The sequence below is a fragment of the Pristiophorus japonicus genome, chromosome 10 (assembly GCF_044704955.1).
Source record: "Pristiophorus japonicus isolate sPriJap1 chromosome 10, sPriJap1.hap1, whole genome shotgun sequence".
Classification (NCBI taxonomy): Eukaryota; Metazoa; Chordata; class Chondrichthyes; family Pristiophoridae; genus Pristiophorus; species Pristiophorus japonicus.
The window spans coordinates 217,096,736-217,122,306 of record NC_091986.1 but is presented as its reverse complement, the minus strand read 5'-3'; the positions used below and the strand labels follow the sequence as shown (position 1 = coordinate 217,122,306).

At 49.9% G+C, this 25,571-nt stretch overlaps 1 protein-coding gene and 1 pseudogene across 1 annotated transcript in view; both read right to left on the bottom strand.

Moving 5' to 3' along the window:
* Positions 1 to 9,578: 9,578 nt before the first annotated feature.
* The window catches only part of mogat2 (monoacylglycerol O-acyltransferase 2), a 67,903-nt gene continuing 51,910 nt past the window's right edge, over positions 9,579 to 25,571 (bottom strand). Inside the window, exons 3-6 of the mRNA XM_070891657.1 lie at positions 24,235 to 24,439; positions 21,568 to 21,742; positions 12,482 to 12,681; positions 9,579 to 9,917 (exon numbers count right to left, since the gene is read on the bottom strand). Of these exons, the coding sequence (XP_070747758.1) occupies positions 9,763 to 9,917; positions 12,482 to 12,681; positions 21,568 to 21,742; positions 24,235 to 24,439 (735 nt within the window). The 3' untranslated portion in view covers positions 9,579 to 9,762. The remainder of the gene's footprint in view (positions 9,918 to 12,481; positions 12,682 to 21,567; positions 21,743 to 24,234; positions 24,440 to 25,571) is intronic.
* On the bottom strand, positions 18,903 to 19,143 carry LOC139275425 (U2 spliceosomal RNA; annotated as a pseudogene).

The window sequence follows — 25,571 nt, the reverse complement described above, 5'->3', positions numbered from 1 at the left end:
ATGGCCGACTCCTGCTCCTATTTCTTATGTTCTTAGGTGAAGTCAACCTCATGGTTTGCACACCACTTTCCAAAATATGCCACTTGGGCGTTTGGCTCTAGATCTGGAGACAATAAAGCTGGTCCATGGCATTGGATTTAGACATCCAGTACATTGAAAGCAGAAATCTGTTCATGTCTAAGGAGGAAATTCTAGCACTTGTGACAATAGGTAGCTGGTGGCCAGATATGGGACCTTGTTCATATGTCCAAGGCCCAGGACCCTGCAGAGGTTGCAGAGGAGCGAGCGTTAGGCGATGAGGCTGCTCACCTCCAACTATCGGAGCTACCACTCGCATTGTAGTGCCTGTCTAATTGTGGTCGGGAGAATGGTGTTAAAGCACTCAGGTTTTATGGTGAGCTGCGCTACGCGTTCTACTGCTTATGAGCAGGCCGGAGAGCGGAAGGAGCAGTGTGGAGGCCTAGCCCAGCAGGCTGAGCAGCCCCCAGCCTGCGAGCACCATTGGAGCAGGCCGGAGAGCGGATGGAGCAGTGTGGAGGCCTAGCCCAGCAGGCTGAGCAGCCCCCAGCCTGCGAGCACCATTGGAGCAGGCCGGAGAGCGGATGGAGCAGTGTGGAGGCCTAGCCCAGCAGGCTGAGCGGCCCCCAGCCTGCAAGCACCATCGGAGCAGGCCGGGGAGCGGAAGGAGCAGTGTGGCGGCGTACCACTCCAGGGAGCAGCACGTGCTGGAGCAGGAGAGCAACGGCAGCAAAGAGGGACATCACCAAGATCCAGGTCGGTGATTGGAGCGTGGGGCAGGTACAGCAGGAGCGGCGAGGTCGGGGCGAAGGAGCGGCGAGAGATTGTAGAGGGACGTGATCGGGGCCCAGGGGAGGCGTAAGTTCGGGGCCCAGAAGAGGCGAGGGCCCAGGGGCAGCACGGGGCCAGCCCACAATGCGATATGTGTGCACACTGGGTCCGTGCAGCAGAGCTGGTCTCCAGTCATCTTGGTTAACCCTTGCCACTGGACCAAGACCTAGCTCGGTCAAGCCCGTGTGGTGGCTGCTGTGCAACGGCCACCCCACGTTAAATAAATCCACGCACAGGCATCTTCCACCCTTCAGGATGTAGTTTGGGATCTGCAATATTAGGTCCTTCATTGAAACACCTGTGAACTTTTTGACGTGGAAGCAAGTCATCCTCGATTCGAGGGACTGCCTATGATGATGATGATGACCCTTATGAGGAGTTCTTCGTGTCGGTTCCTGGTGAGGGACCTAGTCCATCAATCCCATTCACCTCGGCAAGGATATATTGGCCTTGGAATGGGTGCAATGCACATTCACCAGAATGATTCTGGTGTACAGAAGACACCTTAAGTCGCTGGAGATATATCACCAACGATGTCTCCGCAAGTTCCTGCAAATCCCCTGGGAGGACAGATGCACTAACATTAGTGTCCTCGCCCAGGTTAACATCCCCAGCATCGGAGCACTGACCACATTCGATCAGCTTCGCTGGGCAGGCCACACAGTTCGCATGCCAGACGTGAGACTCCCAAAACAATTGGTCTATGTGGAGCTCCTTCACGGCAAACGAGCCAAAGGTGGGCAGCGGAAACGTTAGAAGGACACCCTCAAAGCCTCCCTGGTAAAGTACGACATCCCCACTGACACCTGGGAGTCCCTGGCCGAAGACCGCCCTAGGTGGGGAAAGTGCATCCGGGAGGGCGTTGAGCTCTTCGAATCTCAACGTCGCGAGCGTGAAGAGGTCAGGCGCAGGCAGCGGAAGGAGCGTGCGGCAAATCAGCCCCACCTCCACCTTTCCCCGACGAATGTCTGTCCCACCTGTGACAGGATCTGTGGCTCTCATGTTGGACTGTTCAGCCACCAAGAGACTCACTTTAGGAGTGGAAGCAAGTCTTCCTCGATTCCAAGGGCCTATCTATGATGATGATGAGGGTTAGACAGAGAGCGAAACTATTTCCTCTGGTGAGGGGAGTCCAGACCAAGGGGGCGTAACCTTAAAGTTAGAGCCAGGCCGTTCAGGGTTGATGTCAGGGAGCACTTCTTCACACAAAGGGTGGTGGGAATCAGGAACTCTCTCCCACAAAAAGCTGTTGAGGCTGGGGGTCAATGGATTTCTGTTGGGTAAGGGATATCAAGGGATATGTATGAAAGGCAGTTAAGGTATGGATGAGCCGTGATCTCTTTGAATGGCGGGTCCGACCCGAGGGGGTGAATGGCCTCCTCCAGTTGCTATGTTTGTCGCCTGCCTCAGTGGCGCTTCTGCCAGGAATGGTAAAGAAACAGGGTCTCACTGAGGTCACATTGACTCCAAGATGCCGATAGAAAATTGGAGTGTAGCAGCAAAGAGTGGCATTCGTAAGTTTGGTAAGTGGGTGAGTTTTAAGGGTTATCCTCTTTAAACCATTTGGAGGCTGGAGTAGATTGTTAGTGGCAATTGCCAGTAGCTTCTAAGTAAGTAGCAGTTTAATTTAAAGGGAAAAGTTAAAAGTTGGGAATCTTTCAGGTTTAGGCAGAGAAAAACAAGGTAACTCTCCAGTAGGAGGAAATTAGCAGCTAGTTAAAACCAGTTCTGTAAACAACTGACCAGTAGTGAGTCATCTGACCTAGATACAGTTTAAAAAGAGGCGGTTCGTGCAGAGCATGGAGTGCAGCAGCAAAGAGTGGCATTTGTGAGTTTGGTAAGTGGGTGAGTTTTAAGGGTTATCCTCTTTAAACCATTTGGAGGCTGGAGTAGATTGTTAGTGGCAATTGCCAGTAGCTTCTAAGTAAGTAGCAGTTTAATTTAAAGGGAAAAGTTAAAAGTTGGGAATCTTTCAGGTTTAGGCAGAGAAAAACAAGGTAACTCTCCAGTAGGAGGAAATTAGCAGCTAGTTAAAACCAGTTCTGTAAACAACTGACCAGTAGTGAGTCATCTGACCTAGATACAGTTTAAAAAGAGGCGGTTCGTGCAGAGCATGGAGTGCAGCAGCAAAGAGTGGCATTTGTGAGTTTGGTAAGTGGGTGAGTTTTAAGGGCAAGTGGGGGTGGCAGGTGCTGTTTTGTCTTGTTTTTCCTACCAGTGCTGACACTAGAGCAGCTGATAAGGAGTGCGAGAGTAGGAGACGGAGGCCCAGAGACCAGCCCAACCAGCTGCAGACAAAGATAGAGGGGTGTAAAATCGAGAGGTGACATCACAGCCAAGCTGGTAAGTGGTTGGCTGTTCGGCTGGTCTCTTTTAGATTGACTTTTAGATTGGTTTAATTGGCAGCGAACTACTAAGTAGCTGTTTAGTGTTTAAGTAAATTTTAGTAAGTAAATTAATTTAAGGGTTAAGTCATGGCAGGAGAGCTCGGACCTATGTCATGCTCCTTCTGTGCTATGTGGGAAGTCAGGGACATTGAAAGTGTCCCTGACTACTATGTGTGCGGGAAGTGTGTCCAGCTGCAGCTCCTGACAGACCGCATGATGGCACTGGAGCTGCGGATGGACTCACTCCGGAGCATGCGCGATGCGGAGAATGTTGTGAATAGCACATTTAGTGAGTTGGTCACACCGCAGGTAAGGGTTAGGACAGATAATGAATGGGTGACCAAGAGACAAGGCAAGAGCAGGAAGGTAGTGCAGGAGTCCCCTGCGGTCAACTCCCTCCAAAACAGATATACCATTTTGGATACTGTTGGGGGAGATGACTTACCAGGGGAAGGCACCAGCAGCCAGGTTCATGGCACCATGGGTGGCTCTACTGCACAGAAGGGTGGGAAAAAGAGTGGCAGAGCTATAGTGATAGGGGACTCTATTGTAAGGGAAATGGATAGGAGTTTCTGCGGCCACAACCGAGACTCCAGGATGGTATGTTGCCTTCCTGGTGCAAGGGTCAAGGATGTCTCAGAGCGGCTGCAGAGCATTCTGGAGAGGGAGGATGAACAGCCAGTTGTCGTGGTACATGTAGGTACCAACGATATAGGTAAGAAGTGGGAAGAGGTCCTACAAGCTGAATTTAGGGAGCTAGGAGTTAAATTAAAAAGTAGGACCGCAAAGGTAGTAATCTCTGGATAGCTACGTGCCATGTGCTAATCAGAGTAGAGGGAGCAGGATAGTTAGAGAAATATGTAGCTTGAGCAGTGGTGCAAGAGGGAGGGATTCAAATTCCTGGGACATTGGAACCAGTTCTGGGGGAAGTGGGACCTGTACAAAAGGGACGGTCTGCACTTGGGCAGGACTAGAACTGATGATCTAGGGGTAACATTTGTTAATGCAGTTCGGGAGTGTTTAAACTAATATGGCAGGGGGATGGGAACCTATGCAGCGAGACAGGGCGAAGTAATATGGAGTCAGAAACGGATGGTAGAAAGGTAAAAAGCAATAGTGGAAGGCCGAGTAAACAAAGGCAAGAAACAAAAAGGGCCACACGACATCATAATTCTAAAAGGAAAAAGGGTGTTCAAAAAACAAGCCTGAAGGCTTTGTGTCTTAATGCAAGGAGTATCCGTAATAAGGTGGATGAATTATCTGTGCAAATAGATGTTAACAGATATGATGTGATTGGGATTACGGAGACGTGGCTCCAGGATGATCACGGCTGGGAACTCAACATCCAGGGGTATTCAACATTCAGGAAGAATAGAATAAAAGGAAAAGGAGGTAGGTAGCATTGCTGGTTAAAGAGGAGATTAATGCAACAGTTAGGAAGGACATTAGCTTGGATGATGTGGAATCTATATGGGTAGAGCTGCAGAACACCAAAGGGCAAAAAACGTTAGTGTTGGAGTTGGAATTGTGTACAGACCTCCAAACAGTAGTAGTGATGTTGGGGAGAGCATCAAACAGGAAATTAGGGGTGCATGCAATAAAGCTGCAGCAGTTATCATGGGTGACTTTAATATGCATATAGGTTGGGCTAACCAAACTGGAAGCAATACGGTGGAGGAGGATTTCCTGCAGTGCATAAGGGATGGTTTTCGAGACCAATATGTCGAGGAACCAACGAGGGGGGGGGGCCATCTTAGACTGGATGTTGTGCAATGAGAGAGGATTAATTAGCAATCTCATTGTGCGAGGCCCCTTGGGAAAGAGTGACCATAATATGGTGGAATTCTGCATTAGGATGGACAATGAAACAGTTAATTCAGAGACCATGGTCCAGAACTTAAAGAAGGGTAACTTTAAAGGTATGAGGCGTGAATTGGCTAGGATAGATTGGCGAATGATACTTAAGGGGTTGACTGTGGATGGGCAATGGCAGACATTTAGAGACCGCATGGATGAACTACAACAATTGTACATCCCTGTCTGGCGTAAAAATAAAAAAGGGAAGGTGGCTCAACCGTGGCTATCAAGGGAAATCAGGGATAGTATTAAAGCCAAGGAAGTGGCATACAAATTGGCCAGAAATAACAGTGAACCCGGGGACTGGGAGAAATTTAGAACTCAGCAGAGGAGGACAAAGGGTTTGATTAGGGCAGGGAAAATAGAGTACGAGAGGAAGCTTGCAGGGAACATTAAAATGGACTGCAAAAGTTTCTATAGGTATGTAAAGAGAAAAAGGTTAGTAAAGACAAACGTAGGTCCCCTGCAGTCAGAATCAGGGGAAGTCATAACGGGGAACAAAGAAATGGCAGACCAATTGAACAAGTACTTTGGTTCGGTATTCACTAAGGAGGACACAAACAACCTTCCGGATATAAAAGGGGTCAGAGGGTCTAGTAAGAAGGAGGAACTGAGGGAAATCCTTACTAGTTGGGAAATTGTGTTGGGGAAATTGATGGGATTGAAGGCCGATAAATCCCCAGGGCCTGATGGTCTGCATCCCAGAATACTTAAGGAGGTGGCCTTGGAAATAGCGGATGCATTGACAGTCATTTTCCAACATTCCATAGACTCTGGATCAGTTCCTATGGAGTGGAGGGTAGCTAATGTAACCCCACTTTTTAAAAAAGGAGGGAAAGATAAAACAGGGAATTATAGACCGGTCAGCTTGACATCGGTAGTGGGTAAAATGATGGAATCAATTGTTAAGGATGTCATAGCAGCGCATTTGGAAAGAGGTGACATGATAGGTCCAAGTCAGCATGGATTTGTGAAAGGGAAATCATGCTTGACAAATCTTCTGGAATTTTTTGAGGATGTTTCTAGTAGAGTGGACAAGGGCGAACCAGTTGATGTGGTGTATTTCGACTTTCAGAAAGCTTTCGACAAGGTCCCACACAAGAGATTAATGTGCAAAGTTAAAGCACATGGGATTGGGGGTAGTGTGCTGATATGGATTGAGAACTGGTTGTCAGACAGGAAGCAAAGAGTAGGAGTAAATGGATACTTTTCAGAATGGCAGGCAGTGACTAGTGGGGTACTGCAAAGGTTCTGTGTTGGGGCCCCAGCTGTTTACATTGTACATTAATGATTTAGACGAGGGGATTAAATGTAATATCTCCAAATTTGCGGATGACACTAAGTTGGGTGGCAGTGTGAGCTGCGAGGAGGATGCTATGAGGCTGCAGAGTGACTTGGATAGGTTAGGTGAGTGGGCAAGTGCATGGCAGATGAAGTATAATGTGGATAAATGTGAGGTTATCCATTTTGGTGGTAAAAACAGAGAGACAGACTATTATCTGAATGGTGACGGATTAGGAAAAGAGGAGGTGCAACGAGACCTGGGTGTCATGGTACATCAGTCATTGAAGGTTGGCATGCAGGTACAGCAGGCGATTAAGAAAGCAAATGGCATGTTGGCCTTCATAGCGAGGGGATTTGAGTACAGGGGCAGGGAGATGTTGCTACAGTTGTACAGGGCCTTGGTGAGGCCACACCTGGAGTATTGTGTACAGTTTTGGTCTCCTAACTTGAGGAAGGACATTCTTGCTATTGAGGGAGTGCAGCGAAGGTTCACCAGACTGATTCCCGGGATGGGCGGGACTGACATATCAAGAAAGACTGGATCAACTGGGCTTGTATTCACTGGAGTTCAGAAGAATGAGAGGGGATCTCATAGAAACGTTTAAAATTCTGACGGGTTTAGACAGGTTAGATGCAGGAAGAATGTTCTCAATGTTGGGGAAGTCCAGAACCAGGGGTCACAGTCTAAGGATAAGGGGTAAGCCATTTAGGACCGAGATGAGGAGAAACTTCTTCACCCAGAGAGTGGTGAACCTGTGGAATTCTCTACCACAGAAAGTTGTTGAGGCCAATTCACTAAATATATTCAAAAAGGAGTTAGATGTAGTCCTTACTACTAGGGGGATCAAGGGGTATGGTGAGAAAGCAGGAATGGGGTACTGAAGTTGCATGTTCAGCCATGAACTCATTGAATGGTGGTTCAGGCTCGAAGGGCCGAATGGCCGACTCCTGCACCTATTTTCTATGTTTCTATGTTTCTATGACTCATGCCAACCCATTATTGGCAGCCTCACAGGCCAGATATCTGCACTAGGCGGGTCTTCAATGCAATTGGAGCACTGTTAACGATTGACCAGCCAGCCTGGCTCATTGATTGGGCCTGCACTGGTATTCCTGTCACGGGATCTGTCTTGGATGCTGTCCCATCAATTCCACATAAACCTGAAAGCGAAATGCCCTAATGGATAGGGTAGTCATAGCTTAACAAGTAGAGCGGAGATAACAGGAACATAAGAAATAGGTGCAGGCGTAGGACATTCGGCCCCTCGAGCCTGCTCCACCATTCATTAAGATCATGACTAATCTGATCATGGACTCAACTCCACTTCCCTGCCCGCTCCCCATAACCCTTGACTCCCTTATCGCTCAAAAATCTGACTATGTCCGCCTTAAATATATTCAATGACCCAGCCGCCACAGCTCTCTGGGGCAGAGAATTCCACAGATTTACAACCCTCTGAGAGAAGAAATTTCTCCCCATCTCAGTTTTAAATGGGCGACCCCTTATTCTGAGGCTCTGTCCCCTAGTTTTAGTTTCCCCTATGAGTGTAAACATCCTCTCTGCATCCACCTTGTCGCACCCCCTCATTATCTTATATGTTTCAATAAGATCATCTCTCATTCTTCTGAACTCCAATGAGTCGAGGCCCAACCTACTCAACCTATCTTCATAATCAACCCCCTCATCTCCGGAATCAACCTAGTGAACCTTCTCTGAGCTGCCTCCATAATGACGCAACATGGTCTTCGCTGGGTCAACTGATGGTATCCCTGCCAATGCTCGATGGTCTTTCATTCGCTCTCACCAATCCATGCCTAAACGCTCTGGGTATAGGTAAATAAGGCATGGTTCCTTGTGGTACCAAAAAAAATCCTGCCTTGGTTTGGAGAGTCTTCAACATGATGTTGAGTTTCCATCTGTGCACCTCCCAAACCTGCGACCCCTACCACCTAGAAGGACAAGGGCAGCAGACATATGGGAACACCCCCACCTCCAAGTCCCACCTCCAAGTCACACATACCATCCTGACTTGGAAATATATCGGCCGTTCCTTCATCGTCGCTAGGCCAAAATCCTGGAACTCTCTCCCTAACAGCACTGTGGGAGCACCTTCACCACACGGACTGCAGCGGTTCAAGAAGACGGCTCACCACCTCCTTCTCAAGGGGCAATTAGGGATGGGCAATAAATTCTGGCCTTGTCAGCGACTCCCACATCCCAGGAACAAATTAAAAAAGATCTAGGAACAATTTTGATGAGCCCAGCTATAAATGAAATCAGACAATACGCAGCAACAAGGTCAGTGTAGTAATGATGCCCCGTCTGTGAGTAAGAAAAGAATATGGGCATTTAACGTGTTTCCATGGTTACTGCAGTGGAGTGGCAGCAAGGAAGTTCCTGTCGTAATGTTGGTGGCAGCATCAAGTGGAAGAACCCCAGTATCACACCAGCCTTCATTGTAGATGAACAGAGGAACCTTGGAGTACATGTCCACAGATCCCTGAAAGTAGCAGGCCAGGTAGATAAAGTGGTTGAGAAGGCATACGGAATGCTTGCCTTTATTAGCCGAGGCATTGAATACAAGAGCAAGGAGGTTATGCTTGAACTGTATAAAACACTGGTTAGGCCACAGCTAGAGTACTGTGTGCAGTTCTGGTCACCGCATTACAGGAAGGACGTGATTGCACTGGAGAGGGTACAAAGGAGATTTACGAGGATGTTGCCTGGACTGGAGAATTTTAGCGATGAGGAAAGACTGGAGAGGCTAGGGTTGTTTTCTTTGGAACAGAGGAGGCTGAGGGGAGATTTAATTGAGGTGTATAAAAGTATGAGGGGCCTCGATAGAGTGGATAGAAAGGACCTGTTTCTCCTTGGCAGAAGGGTCAATAACCAGGGGGCATAGATTTAAAGTAATTGGTAGAAGGATTGGAGGGGATTTACAGAGAACTTTTTTCACCCAGAGGGTGGTGGGGGTCTGGAACTCACTGCCTGAAAGGGTGGTAGAGGCAGAAACCCTCACCACATTTTAAGAGTACTTGGATGTGCACTTGAAGTGCCGTAACCTGCAGGGCTACGGACTGAGAGCTGGAATGTGGGATTAGGCTGGATAGCTCTTGGTCGGCCGGCGCGGACACGATGGGCCGAATGGCCTCCTTCCGTGCTGTAAATTTCTCAGATTTTTATTCCACTCACAGGCTACCCCAGTTTGGACACTTTTGATCCTTTCTGTGAAGTGAAATGAAACGGTCAACGGTCCCCTCTGAGCAACTGGTTCAATCCAAGACCATTTCAAAGCCTTGTCACTTCATACAGATGGGATGGCAGAGAGAGAGAGAGAGAGAGAGAGAGAGAGAAAGAGTGCGACAAGTAATTAAAGGGAAGGACTCAGATGAACGTTAGATGTCTGTCCTCAGCCACCTTGTACTTCGTTTTGTGCTCTTCGAAGAGCTTGGTGAGCTCCTCGATGTATTTCTGGTGCAATTCATCAATCTCGCCTAGCGTTGGATTTTCGTTCTTCTCTACTTCTATTGGTTTGCCAACTGGAATTGATAAGAAAACGGGTCTTGTTACGTCTTCAGTACAACTCACAAACACACACAAGCTGTAAGGTGGCTGCTAATATCAGGAACCCTGGTCAGGTGATTCCCTCTTTGTTATTGTACACAGCACTGGTTGCAGTGCCACAATTGTCCACCAGATAGAGCTATATATATTACACTTCTCCCTCCTTAATGAAGAAGTAATTATAACAAACTAATCATCATACATAACTTGCATGGTTATACATAACAAAAGATATGGACTTATTATGCCATATTTACAAATGAAGCTTAACCACTTGTTTTCTGTTTCGAAGCGGTTACCTTCGCTCTTGAACAGAACCTTCCAAGCATGCTGTCGAACTTAGACTCATTCTAGGCTGATCCTGAGGATAGTTTTCCTCCAAGGGGTGCCCTTGATTTCCATTTGAACTCACTCTAACTTCAGTCTGTTTGTCTGCCTGACTCGGACTCAGAATTAAATTCTGACTTTCTCTTGAACTTGTTTCCAGTACATTTGAGGTAGGATATGCTACTGGTACTATACTTGTAACAAGACTATCTGATGAGTCAGAAATAATCGAATCACTGCCACCTTCAACTATTTTCACATCTGTAGGTAAAATATGATCAATGTGCACAAACCTAACCTGTCCATGATCAAACATCTTGACCAAATACCTGCGAAGGTCACATATCTTGATTCCCTCTTTATTGTTGTGAACAGCACTGGCTGCAGTGCCACAGTAGTCCACCAGATGGAGCTATATATATATATTACAGGTCTTTTATTCGTTAACAACATGGAATATAGGGCTTCATCAAATAGAATCGCAGAATTATAGAACGATACAGCGCAGGAGGAGGCCATTCAGCCCACTCCACCCTGCCCACAGCCCCACAAATATTTCCCCTTCAAGTCTATATCCAATTCACTTTTACTATTGAATCTGCTTCCACCGCCCTTTCAGGCAGCGCGTTCCAGATCACAACAACTCGCTGCGTAAAAACATGTCTCCTCATCTCCCCCTCTGGTTCTTGTGCCAATCACCTTCAATCTGTGTCCCCTGGTTACCAAGCCTCCTGCCACTGGAAAAAGTTTCTCCTTATTAACCTTATCAAAATGGTTCATGATTTTGAACCCCTCTATTAATTTTCCCTTTAACTGTCTCTGCTCTAAGGAGAACAACCCCAGCTTCTCCAGTCTCTCCACAAAACTGAAGCCCCTCATCCCTGGAACCATTCCAGTAATTCTCTTCTGTAGGAGCAATAACATTTTCAGCCATGTAAATTCCATGGTGACAAGAGCAGGTCAGAGGCTGGGTATTCTGCAGTGAGTGTCTCACCTGCTGACTCCCCAAAGCCTTTCCACCATCTACAAAGCACAAGTCAGGAGTGTGATGGAACACTCTCCACTTGCCTGGATGAGTGCAGCTCCAACAACACTCAAGAAGCTCGACACCATCCAGGACAAAGCAGCCCGCTTGATCAGCCCCCCACCCACCACCTTCAACACTCACTCCCTCCACCACCGGCGCACCGTGGCTGCAGTGTGTACCATCTACAAGATGCACTGCAGCAACTCGCCAAGGCTTCTTCGGCGGCAGCACCTCCCAAACCCGCGACCTCTACCACCTAGAAGGACAAGGGCAGCAGGTGCATGGGAACACAACCACCTCCACGTTCCCCTCCGAGTCACACACCATCCTGACTTGGAAATATATCGGCCATTCCTTCATCGTCGCTGGGTCACAATCCTGGAACTCCCTCCCTAACAGCACTGTGGGAGCACCTTCACCACACGGACTGCAGCGGTTCAAGAAGGCGGCTCACCACCACCTTCTCAAGGGGCAATTAGTGATGGGCAATAAATGCCGGCCTTGCCAGCGACGCCCACATCCCAGGAATGAGTTTTTAAAAAGTGACACTGTGGCAAGTCAGGCTAGACTATCAAGATGTGACATCCCATGGTACTGGGCTGCAGATTCAATTACCCCACCCGCTGCTGATTTTCCAACCGCTCATTGGGAAGGTGCACAGCACAAGCCCTTGTTCTCCTCTCACGAGTAAAGGAAAACTTGGGTTGGATGGCACTGCGTTGGCCAAAGACCGCCCTAAGTGGAGGAAGTGCATTCGGGAGGGCGCTGAGCACCTCGAGTCTCATCGCCGAGAGCATGGATCTTATTGAATGGCGGAGCAGGCTCGAGGGGCCAAATGGCCGACTACTGCTCCTATTTCTTACGTTCTTATTTGGGTGGAGTACCTTATTGGGAATGGGTTTTTTTTTGCAGGGAGGCCTCTCTTAGGGGTGCACGGAAGTCGGCTCTTTAGCAACGGATATTCAGTTGCTCACCCAGCCTAGCGCCCGGAGAGAGGTGTAGATCTCCTGCCTTTGCACTCCGCCCCACACTCAGGGCGCAGCCACCGAATTTTTTGGGCTGCCGTCGCAAACCATTTCCCGGCGCAGAATTTACCGTCCCGCCGCCATTAGCGCCCAGAGAAGCCACCAACCGAAAATCCCGCCCAATGTCTGGAGAAGCTTCGAATGCAGCCGTGCTCCTTACCCACAGTGTGAATGGGCTTCCGGTACGGGATGAGCCCGAAGCTGTACTGGAATATGCCCCGGGCGTGGAAGAGGGGCAGCGATATTCCCATCACCGACTGCAGGCGCTCCTGGACCTTCCTCAAGAACGATCCCTTGGGGTTGCGCACCTGGTCAAACACCTCGTTCTCACCAAAGGAAAATACCGGAACAAGCCGGGCCCTGAAAACAAAGGGGACAGGCTTTTCATTTTACAGGGAGCTGACAGTCCAATTGTTCCACAAATCATTTCAAAAGGGAGTTGGGCAGGAACTGAGGGATGAGGAACGGACAGGGTTACGGGCAACAAGCGGGAGTGTGGGACTGAGCACCAATTGCTCTTTCACAGAGGACCCTAATGTTGAGCGTCCTCGATCAGGCCAACAGCCTCAGCATCGAAGCACTGACCACACTCGACCAGCTCCGCTGGGCGGGCCACATTGTCCACATGCCCCGACACGAGACTCCCAAAGCAAGCGCTCTACTCGGAACTCCTACGCTGCAAGCGAGCCCCAGGTGGGCAGAGGAAACGTTACAAGGATCACCCTCAAAGACTCCCTGATAAAGTGCAACATCCCCACCCACACCTGGGAGTCCCTGGCCAAAGACTGCCCTAAGTGGAGGAAGTGCATCCGGGAGGGCGCTGAGCACCTCGAGTCTCGTCGCCGAGAGCATGCAGAAATCAAGCGCAGGCAGCGGAAGGAGCGTGCGGCAAACCAGACTCCCCACCCACCCTTTCCCTCAACCACTGTCTGTCCCACCTGTGACAGAGACTGTAATTCCCGTATTGGACTGTTCAGTCACCTGAGAACTCACTTTTAGAGTGGAAGCAAGTCTTCCTCGATTCCGAGGGACTGCCTATGATGATAATGATGATGATGACTAATTGGTCAAAGTCACCACCGTTACTAGCTGGTCAAAGTAACCACCATTGGCGGCCGTGCCTTCAGCTGCCTGGGCCCTAATCTCTGGACCTCCCTCCCTAAACCTCTCCGCCTCTCTCTCCTCCTTTAAGACGCTCCTTAAAACCTACCTCTCATCTGCCGTAATTTCTTCTTAGGTGGCTCGGTGTCAAATTTATTTGTTTTGTCTTATAACACGCCTGTGAAGTGCTTTGGAACGTTATACTACGGTAAAGGTGCTATTTAAATACAAGTTGTTGTTGTTGTTACCAATGTGTCAAAGTCACCACCGTTACCAACCGGTCAAAGTCAGTTATCGAAAGTCACCAAAATTACTAAGAACAAAATAATTTGCATTTTTATAGCGCCTTTCACCATCTCAGGACAGCCCAAAGCGCTTTACAGGCAATGAAGCACATTTTGGAGTGTAGTCGCTGTTGTAATGTGGGAAATGCGGCAGCTAAATTGTGCACAGCAAGCTCCCACAAACAGCAATGTGATAATGGCCCAGATAATCTGTTTTAGTGATGTTGGTTGAGGGATAAATATTGGTCCTAGGACACCGGGGAGAACTCCCCTGCTCTTTCAAATAGTGCCGTGGGATCTTTTACGTCCACCTGAGAGGCGTACGAAATCATGAATCAAAAGAAATGGCGCATTATAAAAGAAATAATGATTTTATAAAAGAAGTAAGTATGCCAGTTTAGCCGGTAGAGGAAGCTAATTGTCATGTATTCAACTGTCATTGTAACCCATGTATAAACTGACTTAAGTTGTACACCGTGAGAACACTGACCACTAGGCGGTGAACTTGTGGGAGACACTCCTAACCTGGACTTTCAGGTATAAAAGGGGAAGCTCCACCCACCTTCATCACTTCAGTGCTGGCTAATAAAGGTAACTGGTCACAGAGTGACCTTCTCTCTAGTATGGGCCTCGTGTGCATTTGTACTGTATAGTAAGGACATATTATTGGCGACGAGAAACTGGGATTTAAACCACGCGAGCATGGCCACTAGCAGCACAGACGAGAGGTACTGTGTTGGTGATGATTGGGACGATTTTATTGAGAGATTACAGCAAAGTTTTGTCACTAAGGAATGGCTGGGACAGGATTCGGCCGACAAACGCAGGGCTCATCTCCTGACGGTTTGTGGGTCCAGAACGTATTCCCTGATGATGGACCTTCTAGCGCCAGAGAAGCCGGCGGACAAGACTTTTGAAGAGCTCAGTAAGTTGATCGGGGAACACCTTAAACCGGCGAGCAGCATGCACAAGGCGAGACACCGGTTTTACACGCACAGGCGGCGAGAAGGGCAAAGTGTTCCAGACTTCGTGGCAGACCTCCGGCGACTGGCGAGCCTATGTAAGTTCCCAGTTGCATGCAGAGCAGAGATGCTGCGAGACTTTTTTATGGAGGGCATCGGGCATGCTGGGGTTTTCAGGAAACTGTTTGACCCTGGAAACGGCGGCTTTGATGGCCCAGACATTTATCTCAGGGGAGGAAGAGACCAGAATGATGTTTGACAAAAATCTTGGTTTAAATGCAGCAAATGGACAGGGAGTCAACATTGTTAACAAGGCACACAGTTCTCCAGGCAGACAGGGGCAATCGGACATGCCCGAGCATGTAGTCGATCCCAAAGGGGGAATTCAACAGAGACAATGGTTAGCTGAACGGCGATTCATGCCATCGCAAGGGACAATGCGGCCAGTAATGGGGCCATCAACACCTGTCAATGGTGCATTTAAGGACCGTTACAGAGACAGTCCGAGACGATCGACTGGTAATGGACCTTTTGTTTCCAACAACGGCTCATGTTGGAGGTGTGGAGGCAAACACACAGCCAGAGCTTGCAGGTATCAGCAATATACCTGCAGAAACTGCAATGTCAGCGGTCACTTGGCACGTATGTGCAGGAAGCCTGCAGCCAGGTTGATGTACAAGGAGGACGGGCCCGATGTAAGCCCTACGAGGTCAAATGAATACTGGGGGAAATCACTGGAAGCTGAAGTTCAGCGAGTTCATGTGGAGCACATATACAGTTCATACACCAGGACGCCACCGATAATGATGAAAGTGCTCCTCAATCGCATCCCAGTATTAATATTAATGGAGCTGGACACGGGGGCCAGCCAGTCCCTGATGAGTATCAAACAGTTCGACAAATTGTGGGGGTCCAAGGCCAGGAGGCCAAAATTATCGCTGATTGACGCACAGCTACGGACATATACAAAGGAGATCATTCTGGTGCTCGGCAGCGCCACGGTAGTCGTGACCCACAAAGATTCGGAGAACAGGTTGCCACTCTGGATTGTCCCGGGGATGGTCCCGCACTGCTGGGGAGGAGTTGGCTTGCTGTCATGAACTGGAAATGGGGCGTTGTCAATGCAATTGCTTCTGTGGAGTGAATATCATGCTCACTGATCCTGGACAAATTTGACTCACTATTTCAACCCGGCATTGGAACTTTCATGGGGACCAAGGTAGTGATTCACATAAACCCGGACGCCAGACCAGTACACCACAAGGCCAGAGCGGTGCCATACGTGATGCGGGAAAATATAGAAGGCGAATTGGACCGCCTGCTGAGGGAAGGCATCATCTCGCCAGTCGAATTAAGTGACTGGGCGAGCCCGATTGTGCCGGTGCTCAAGGCGGATGGGTCGGTCAGGATATGTGGTGATTACAAGGCCACCATCAATCGGGTGTCACTCCAAGACCAGTACCCGCTACCGAGAGCGGAGGACCTCTTTGCGATGCTATGTAGTGGCAAACATTTTTCAAAATTGGACCTGACCTGAGCTTACATGACCCAGGAGCTGGCGAGTGAGTCGAAGAAGCTGACCACCATCACGACACACAAGGGGTTGTTTGAGTACAACAAAGGTCTGTTCGGGATTCGCTCGGCCACCGCGATCTTTCAACGAAATGTGGAAAGCCTCCTCAAGTCGATTCTAAGGACTTTTCAAGATGACATCCTCATTACGGGTTACGATACTGAAGAACACCTCCACAACTTGGAGGAGGTGCTACGCAGACTGGACTGGGTAGGTCTGCGACTGAAAAAGACGAAATGTGTCTTCTTAGCTCCAGAGGTAGAATTCCTGGGGAAGAGGGTAGCAGCTGACGGGATCCTACTGCGTCCAAAACGGAAGCGATCCAGAGAGCACCCAGACCCCGTAACACGACGGAGCTGTGTTAGTTCCTGGGGCTCCTGAACTATTTTGGTAACTTTCTTCCCAAATTGAGCACACTGTTAGAGCCACTACATGTGCTCCTTTGCAAAGGTCATGAATGGGTCTGGGGGGACAGCCAGGAAAGGGCTTTTGATGGAGCACGCAATTTGTTATGCTCCAACAACGCTATGTGACCCATGTAAGAAACTTGTTTTAATGTGCGATGCGTCGTCCTATGGGGTCGGGTGTGTGTTGCAGCATATTAATGCCAAGGGTCAGATACAGCCGGTAGCTTATGCCTCCAGAAGTCTGTCCCAGGCAGAAAGGGGCTACGGGATGGTAGAAAAGGAGGCGCTCGCATGTGTATATGCGGTAAAGAAAATGCACCAGTACCTGTTTGGCAGGAAATTTGAGCTGGCCGACAACAAGGCCATAAATGCAAATGCGTTGGCCCGCATACAGAGGTGGGCACTCACGTTAGCCGCCTATGACTATAGCATTCGGCACAGACCGGGCACTGAAAACTGCGCCGATGCACTCAGCAGGCTCCCACTAGCCACCACCGAGGGGGCAACCGAGCATGCTGCTGAGATGGTCATGGCTGTTGAAGCTTTCGAAAGTGAAGGCTCACCCTTGACAGCCCGTCAGATCAAAGTCTGGATGAATAGAGACCCGCTAATGTCTTTAGTCAAGAAATGTGTCCTTAATGGGGACTGGACAGCCACGTACGGGGCATGCCCTGAGGAATTTAAACCGTTTCACAGGGGCAAGGATGAACTCTCGATTCAGGCCAATTGCCTACTATGGGGAAATCAAGTAGTCATGCCCCAGATGGGCAAAGAGGCGTTCATCCGAGAACTCCGCAATGAGCACCCGGGCATTGTCATGATGAAGGCAATTGCCAGGTCACACGTTTGGTGGCCAGGGATAGATGCAGACCTGGAACTTTGTGTTCGCAGGTGCAACACGTGTGCCCAGTTGGGCAATGTGCCCAGGGAAGCCCCCCTTAGCCCTTGGTCCTGGCTCGCCAAGCCATGGTCACGCATCCATGTGGACTACGCAGGTCCTTTCATGGGGAAAATGTTTTCGGTTGTAGTAGACGCCTACTCCAAATGGATCGAGTGTGACATTCTCAATTCAAGCACATCCTCTGCCACGGTAGAAAGTCTACGGGCAATGTTCGCCACCCATGGTCTACCGGACTGAATTCCAGGACTTCATGGCAGGCAATGGAATCAACCATGTCAGAACGGCACCGTTCAAGCCGACCTCAAACGGCCAGACGGAACGAGCAGTGCAGATAATCAAACAGGGGATGCTCAGAATCCAAGGGGGTTCCCTACAATGCCGCTTATCACACCTCATGTTGGCCAATAAATCCCGACCACACTCGCTCACAGGGGTTCCACCCGCAGAGCTGCTAATGAAAAGGACGCTCAAAACCAGGTTATCCCTCATACACCCCACCACGAAAGAAATTGTTGAGAGCAGGCTCCGGTCACAATGTTATTACCATGACAGGAATGCGAGGGCGCGAAGTATTGATGTAAATGATCCTGTTTTTGTCCTCAACTACGATGCAGGGCCCAAATGGCTCGCAGGCACTGTGATTGCCAAAGAGGGGAATAGGATTCTGTTAGTTAAACTTACCAATGGACAAATCTGCCACAAACACGTGGATCAAACAAAAAGGAGGTTCAGCAACCCCGTAGAAGAAGCAGAGGAAGAACACGATATAGAGTTCACTCCATCACAGGTGACCGAACACCGGAACCAAGTGGAGGAGAGCCCAGTCACTGTGGGCAGTCCGGACAGGCCTGAGGCACCGCAAACAGCAGACAATCAGGCCAGCGCCCAACAACCGGAGCCCCAACTCAGGCGCTCTACAAGGGAGCGTAAACCACCAGAGAGACTTAACCTGTGATCTGAATAAGACTTTGCGGGGGAGGTGATGTCATGTATTCAACTGTCATTGTAACCCATGTATAAACTGACCTAAGTTGTACACCGTGAGAACACCGACCACTAGGTGGTGAACTTGTGGGAGACATTCCTAACCTGGACCTTCAAGTATAAAAGGGGAAGCTCCACCCACCTTCATCACTTCAGTGCTGGCTAATAAAGGTTACTGGTCACAGAGTGACCTTCCCTCGAGTATGGGCCTCGTGTGCATTTATAGTGTATAGTAAGGACCTATTACTAATTTTTTTTTTGAAATTCGTAGCCAATCGTTCCAATTCTTTGTCAAATCACAAACGCCAGAGGTCACCTTGCACACGCCAAGGATCACTCTGCGCCAATGCTCTTAGCCAAAAGGCCTAGAGCCACTGCACCGTTCCTGGAAGTACTGCAATACCAGGTTCGTGCCATGGAGGTGGATGGGTCAGGTCCCCCACACACCTCCGTGGAGGTGGATGGGTCAAGCCACCCCACCCACCTCCTGTTTCCAAAAAAGCAAGCATATACCTTCCTGATCCAGGGAGAACCACCCGGAGGTCATGGTGGCTACTCCCCTGTCAGGTCAGTTACGCATGATCTTAGCCAAAAGGCCGAGACTAAGGACCTATTACTAATGACACATGAGAATTACAGCCACATCAGATACAGAACTACACAGAGAGCTAAGGTCATTACGAGTTCAGGGCACAATAACAGGCCTTCAGGTAGGTCTAGCTACGATGAGGAGGGATGTAGTAAGGAGCCCGAGGATAACCAAACTGTCTATGAGAGGGCAACAAGATATTTAGAACAGAGACAAGGAGGAGCATGGCCTCATGAGGCGAGAAGTGGGTCTACCATAGGGACCTACTCCACTGTAATTGGACAATTAAATGGGTAAAAATGCTTGACGCAGAGGCATGCACTGACCCACCCAAATAAGGCATATAGACGGGCAGCTGAAAGCGACAGACGGACCGATAGCGGGAGAGTTTCCTTGGAAGTAGACCTCATGGTGGCTTCGGCCGAACACCTCCGCCAGCTCGGGAAACGAGCAAAGAGACAATACCGCTGCGGTACGCCGCAAGGATCTGACCTACGACCCCCATTCTGCCTCAACCTCCGTCCGTTCTGGGGCCATCCGTAAATGGTTTCCATAGTTACGAAAGGCTATACTTGCTTTGGAGGCAGTTCAGAGAAGGTTCACTCGGTTGATTCCGGGGATGAGGGGATTGACTTATGAGGAAAGGTTGAGGAGGTTGGGCCTCTACTCATTGGAATTCAGAAGAACGAGAGGTGATCTTATCGAAACGTATAAGATTATGAGCGGGCTTGACAAGGTGGATGCAGAGAGGATGTTTCCACTGACGGGGAAGACTAGAACTAGGGGGCATGATCTTAGAATAAGGAGCCGCCCAATTAAAACTGAGATGAGGAGGAATTTCTTCTCTCGGAGGGTTGTAAATCTGTGGAATTCTCTGCCTCAGAGAGCTGTGGAGGCTGGGACATTGAATATATTTAAGACAGAGATAGACAGTTTCTTAACCGATAAGAGAATAAAGGGTTATGGGGAGCGGGCGGGGAAGTGGAGCTGAGTCCATGATCAGATCAGCCATGATCGTATTAAATGGCGGAGCAGGCTCGAGGGGCCATATGGCCGACTCCTGCTCCTATTTCTTATGCTCTTATGTTCTTAAATTGCTCTCATCTGTCACGGCTTGTAGGTCTACTATCTATTTTAATTGCACGTTGTATCTGATTATGCTTATGCCACTCTTTAATGTAACGCCAAACAACTCCTAAGACCCTTTGGGTGATCTGTGTGTGACCTGTGATCCAAATCCTACAGAGAGCAGACAGGGCCTCATTTTAATATCTAATCTGAAAGATGCCATTTCCGATAGTGCAGTGTTCCCTCAGTACTGCCCCTCCGGCAGTGTGGCGCTCCCTCATTACTGCCCCTCCGACAGCGCGGCGCTCCCTCAGTACTGCCCCTCCGACAGTGCCACGCTGCCTCAGCACTGCCCCTCTGACAGTGCAGCGCTCCCTCAGTACTGCCCCTCCGACAGTGCGGCGCTCCCTCAGTACTGCCCCTCCGACAGTGCGGCGCTCCCTCAGTACTGCCCCTCCGACAGTGCGGCACTCCCCCAGAACTACCTCTCCGACAGTGCGGCGCTCCCTCAGCAATGCCCCTCCAACGGTGCGGCGCTCCCTCAGCACTGCTCCTCCGATGGTGCAGCACTCCCTTAGCACTGCCCCTCCGACAGTGCGATGCTCCCTCAGTACTGCCCCTCCGACAGTGCAGTGCGCCCTCAGTACTGCCCCTCCGACAGTGCGGCACACCTTCAGTACTGCCCCTCCGACAGTGCGGCGCTCACCAGTACTGCCCCTCCGACAGTGCGGTGCTCCCTCAGTACTGCCCCTCCGACAGTGCGGCGCTCCCTCAGTACTACCCCTCCGACAGTGCGATGCTCCCTCAGTACTGCCCCTCCGACAGTGCGGCGCTCCCTCAGTACTGCCCCTCCGACAGTGCGGCGCTCCCTCAGTACTGCCCCTCCGACAGTGCGGCGCTCCCTCAGTACTGCCCCTCCGACAGTGCGGCGCTCCCTCAGTACTGCCCCTCCGACAGTGCGGCGCTCCCTCAGTACTGCCCCTCCGACAGTGCCGCGCTCAGTACTGCCCCTCCGACAGTGCGGCGCTCCCTCAGTACTGCCCCTCCGACAGTGCGGCGCTCCCTCAGCACTGCCCCTCCGACAGTGCGGCGCTCCCTCAGTACTGCCCCTCCGACAGTGCGGCGCTCCCTCAGTACTGACCCTCCGACAGTGCGGCGCTCCCTCGCACTGCACTGGGTGTGCCAGCCTAGATTTTCACACTCAAGTCTCTGGAGTGAGATTTGAACCCACGACCTTCTGGTGCTAGAGGTGAGAGAGCTACCCACTGAGCCAGAGGTGACACCGAGCCAATCACACCTGCTAATAAAGGTGACCAACTTCACTAACTAATCGGTCCAGCTCCGGCGAAGTTGTGACACCTGCAGTGCGTCCCTTACCCAAACTGTAGGGCAAGTTTGACAAATCCTTTTCTCTTCTTCAGCAGCAGTGTCAGTTCCCCCGGTCTCGCGTTGAGGGCCTCTGGAGCTCCGCCAATGGCTATAACAGCAACATTACCACCTCCAGCTCTCCTCAGCAAGTACTTTGCGCTCTCTTTGTCTGATGGCACCAAACCTGGAACGCAGGAAACACGCAGTAATAGCCGACAAATGTGGAGGAGCAGAGACTAAAGAACTTTCATTTTACATACGTCCCAAATGCTTTACAGCCAATCAAGTCCTTTTGGAGAATAGTCACTGTCCTAATGTAGGAAACGTGGCAAGCAATTTGTGCACAGGAAGATCCCATCAACATCGATGTAATAATGAGCAGATAATCTGTTTTTTTTACTGATGTTGATTGAGGGATAAATATTGGCCAGGTTACCGGGTAGAAGTCTCCTGCTTTCCTTCAAATTAATGGATGCGGGATCTTATATGACCACCCGAGAGGGCAGGCAGTGCACCGCTCCCTCAGTACTGCCCCTCCGACAGTGCGGCGCTCCCTCAGTACTGCCCCTCCGACAGTGCGGCGCTCCCTCAGTACTGTCCCTCCGACAGTGCGCCGCTCCCTCAGTACTGCCCCTCTGACAGTGCGGCGCTCCCTTAGTACTGCCCCTCTGACAGTGCAGCGCTCCCACAGTACTGCCCCTCCGACAGTGCGGCACTCCCTCAGTACTGTCCCTCCGACAGTGTGGCGCTCCCTCAGTACTGCCCCTCTGACAGTATGGCACTCCCTCAGTACTGCCCCTCCGACAGTGTGGCACTCCCTCAATACTGCCCCTTCGACAATGTGATGCTCCCTCAGTACTGCCCCTCCGACAGTGCAGCACTCCCTCAGTACTGCCCCTCTGACAGTGCAGCACTCCCTCAGCACTGCACTGGAAGTGTCAGCCTAGATTTTTGCTGAAGTCTCTGGAGTGCGGCTTGAACCCACAACTTTGTGACTCAGAGGCGAGAGTGCTGCCCACTGAGTTACGGCTTCGCAAATCATAAACATCATGAAATGATCGTAAACTTGAGCTTATCCAAAACTCGGCTGCCCCGTGACCTAACTCGCACCAAGTCCCACTCACCTATCAACCCCTGTGCTCACTAGCTACCGGTTAAGTAACACCTGAATTTTAAAATTCTTATCCTTGTTTTCAAATGCCTCCATGGCCTCGCCCCTCCCTATCTCTGTAATCTCCTCCAGCCCCACAACCTCCGAGATGTCTGCACTCCTCCAATTCTGCCCTCTTGAGCATCACTGATTATAATCGCTCCACCATCGGTGGCCGTGCCTTCTGTTGCCTGGGCCCCAAGCTCTGGAACTCCCTCCCTAAACCTCTCCACCTCTCTGTCTTTCTCTTCTCCTGTATGACACTCCGCAAAACCTACCTCTTCGATCACCTGCCATAATATCTGCTTGTGCAGCTCGGTGTCAATTTCTGTTTGATAATCGCTCCTGTGAAGCGCCTTGGAACGGTTTACTACGTCAACAGGCGCTATATCAATGCAAGGTGTTGTTGTTGTTGACATTGTTTGTGTATGTGGTTCGTTACGGGGTCCACGAGAGGCGTGAGTTTGGGGCCCAGGAGAGGTGAGGGCCCAGGGGCAGCACGGGCCCAGCCCACACTGTGCGATATGTGCGCGCACTAGGTCCGTGCAGCAGAGCAGGTCTCCAGTCGTCCTGGTTAACCCTTGCCACTGGACCAAGCCCTCGCTCTGTCAAGCCCGTGTGGTGGCTGGTGTGCAACGGCCACCACACGTTAAAAAAATCCACGCACAGGCATCTTCCTCCCTTCAACATGTTGTTTGGGATCGGGAATATTAGGTCCCTCATTGAAACATCTGTGAACTCATCCCTTTTTGGTGTGGAAGCAGAAACGATAGTATGCAGGTACAGCAAGTGATCAGGAAGGCCAATGGTATCTTGGCCTTTATTGCAAGGGGGATGGAGTATAAAAGCAGGGAAGTCTTGTTACAGTTATATAAGGCATTGGTGAGGCCACACCTGGAGTACTGCGTGCAGTTTTGGTTTCCATATTTACGAAAGGATATACTTGCTTTGGAGGCAGTTTAGAGAAGGTTCACTCGGTTGATTCTGGAGAGGAGGGGGTTGACTTATGAGGAAAGGTTGAGGAGGTTAGGCCTCATCTCATTGGAGTTCAGAAGAATGAGAGGTGATCTTATCGAAATGTATAAGATTATGAGGGGGCTTGACAAGGTGGATGCAGAGAAGATGTTTCCACTGATGGGGGAGACTAGAACTAGGGGGCATGATCTTAGAACAAGGGGCCACCCATTTAAAACAGAGATGAGGAGAAATTTCTTCTCTCAGAGGCTTGTAAATCTGTGGAATTCGCTGCCCCAGAGAGCAGTGGAAGCTGGGACATTGAATAAATTTAAGACAGGAATAGACAGTTTCTTAACCAATAAGGGGATAAGGGGTTATGGGGAGCGGGGGGGGAAGTGGAGCTGAGTCCATGATCAGATCAGCCATGATCGTATTAAATGGCGGAGTAGGCTCGAGGGGCCGAATGGCCTACTCCTGCTCCTATTTCTTATGTTGTTATTATGTTCTTATCCTCGATACGAGGGACCGCCTAATACTATACTACTATACTGGTCCGTTACAGGACTTACCTCCGCTCATGATGTAGTCCCTGAAGAATGGGATCCTGAACCAGAGAGACAGCATCAACATGTGAGGCTTCAAGCCGGGGAACAATTTTTGGAACCCCGTCACCTCGGTGCAGAAGTTCCCAAAGGCTCCGGCAACCAGTACTCCATGCGGGTGGAAACCAAAGATATAGTTCCTCTGCGGATCAAGGTCTGCGGTCTTGATGAGCTGCAAGGGAATTTCACGGTCAAAAAAAAAATCATATTTCAGTGCAATACCTGTGTGCGCATCGAGGGGTTTAATCCAGAAATGAATCATAGAACGACACAGCACAGAAGGAGGCCATTCGGCCCATCGTGCCTGTGCCGGCTCTTTGAAAGAGCTCTCCAATTGGTCCCACTACCCCCTGCTCTTCCCCCACAGCTCTGCATATGTTTCTCCTTCAAACATTTATCCTATTCCTTTTTGAAAGTTGCAATTGAAGCTGCTAATGTGATGTAATTTTACGACATCTCAAACACAGCACACACACACACAAGACGTGTTGCATTACCACAGTAGCCCACTAGTGGGAACTCTGTTACAGCTTCCACCACCCTTTCAGACAGTGCGCTCCACATTACAACACCCTGCGTTTTTTTTCTCCTCATCTCCCCCTCATCTGAGGAAGAATTTCGTCTCTCAGAGGGTCGTAAATCTGTGGAATTCTCTGCCTCGGGTTGATTCCTGGGATGAAGGGGTTGACTTACGAGGAAAGGTTGAGTAGGTTGGGCCTATACACATTGGAGTTCAGAAGAATGAGAGGTGATCTTATTGAAACTTGTACGATAATGAAGTGGCTCGACACGGTGGATGCAGAGAGGATATTTCCACTCATAGGGGAAACTAAATCGTGGGGACATAGTCTCAGAATAAGGGGCCGCCCATTTAAAACTGAGATGAGGAGGAATTTCTTCTCTCAGAGGGTTGTAAATCTGTGGAATTCTCTGCCCCAGAGAGCTGTGGAGGCTGGGTCATTGAATGTATTTAAGGCGGAGATAGACAGATTTTTGAGCGATAAGGGAGTAAAGGGTTATGGGGAGCGGGCAGGGAAGTGGAGCTGAGTCCATGATCAGATCAGCCATGATCTTACTGAATGGCGGAGCAGACTCGAGGGGCCGAATGGCCGACTCCTGCTCCTATTTCTTACTTCATGGTGTCGGTGGGGATGTTGCACTTTTTCAAGGAGGCTTTGAGGGTGTACTTGAGGTGATTCCTCTGCCCACCTGTGAATATACTCAAAGACTGAGCATCCACAGCTCTCTGGGGTAGAGAATTCCAAAGATTCACCACCCTCTGAGTGAAGAAATTCATCATCTCT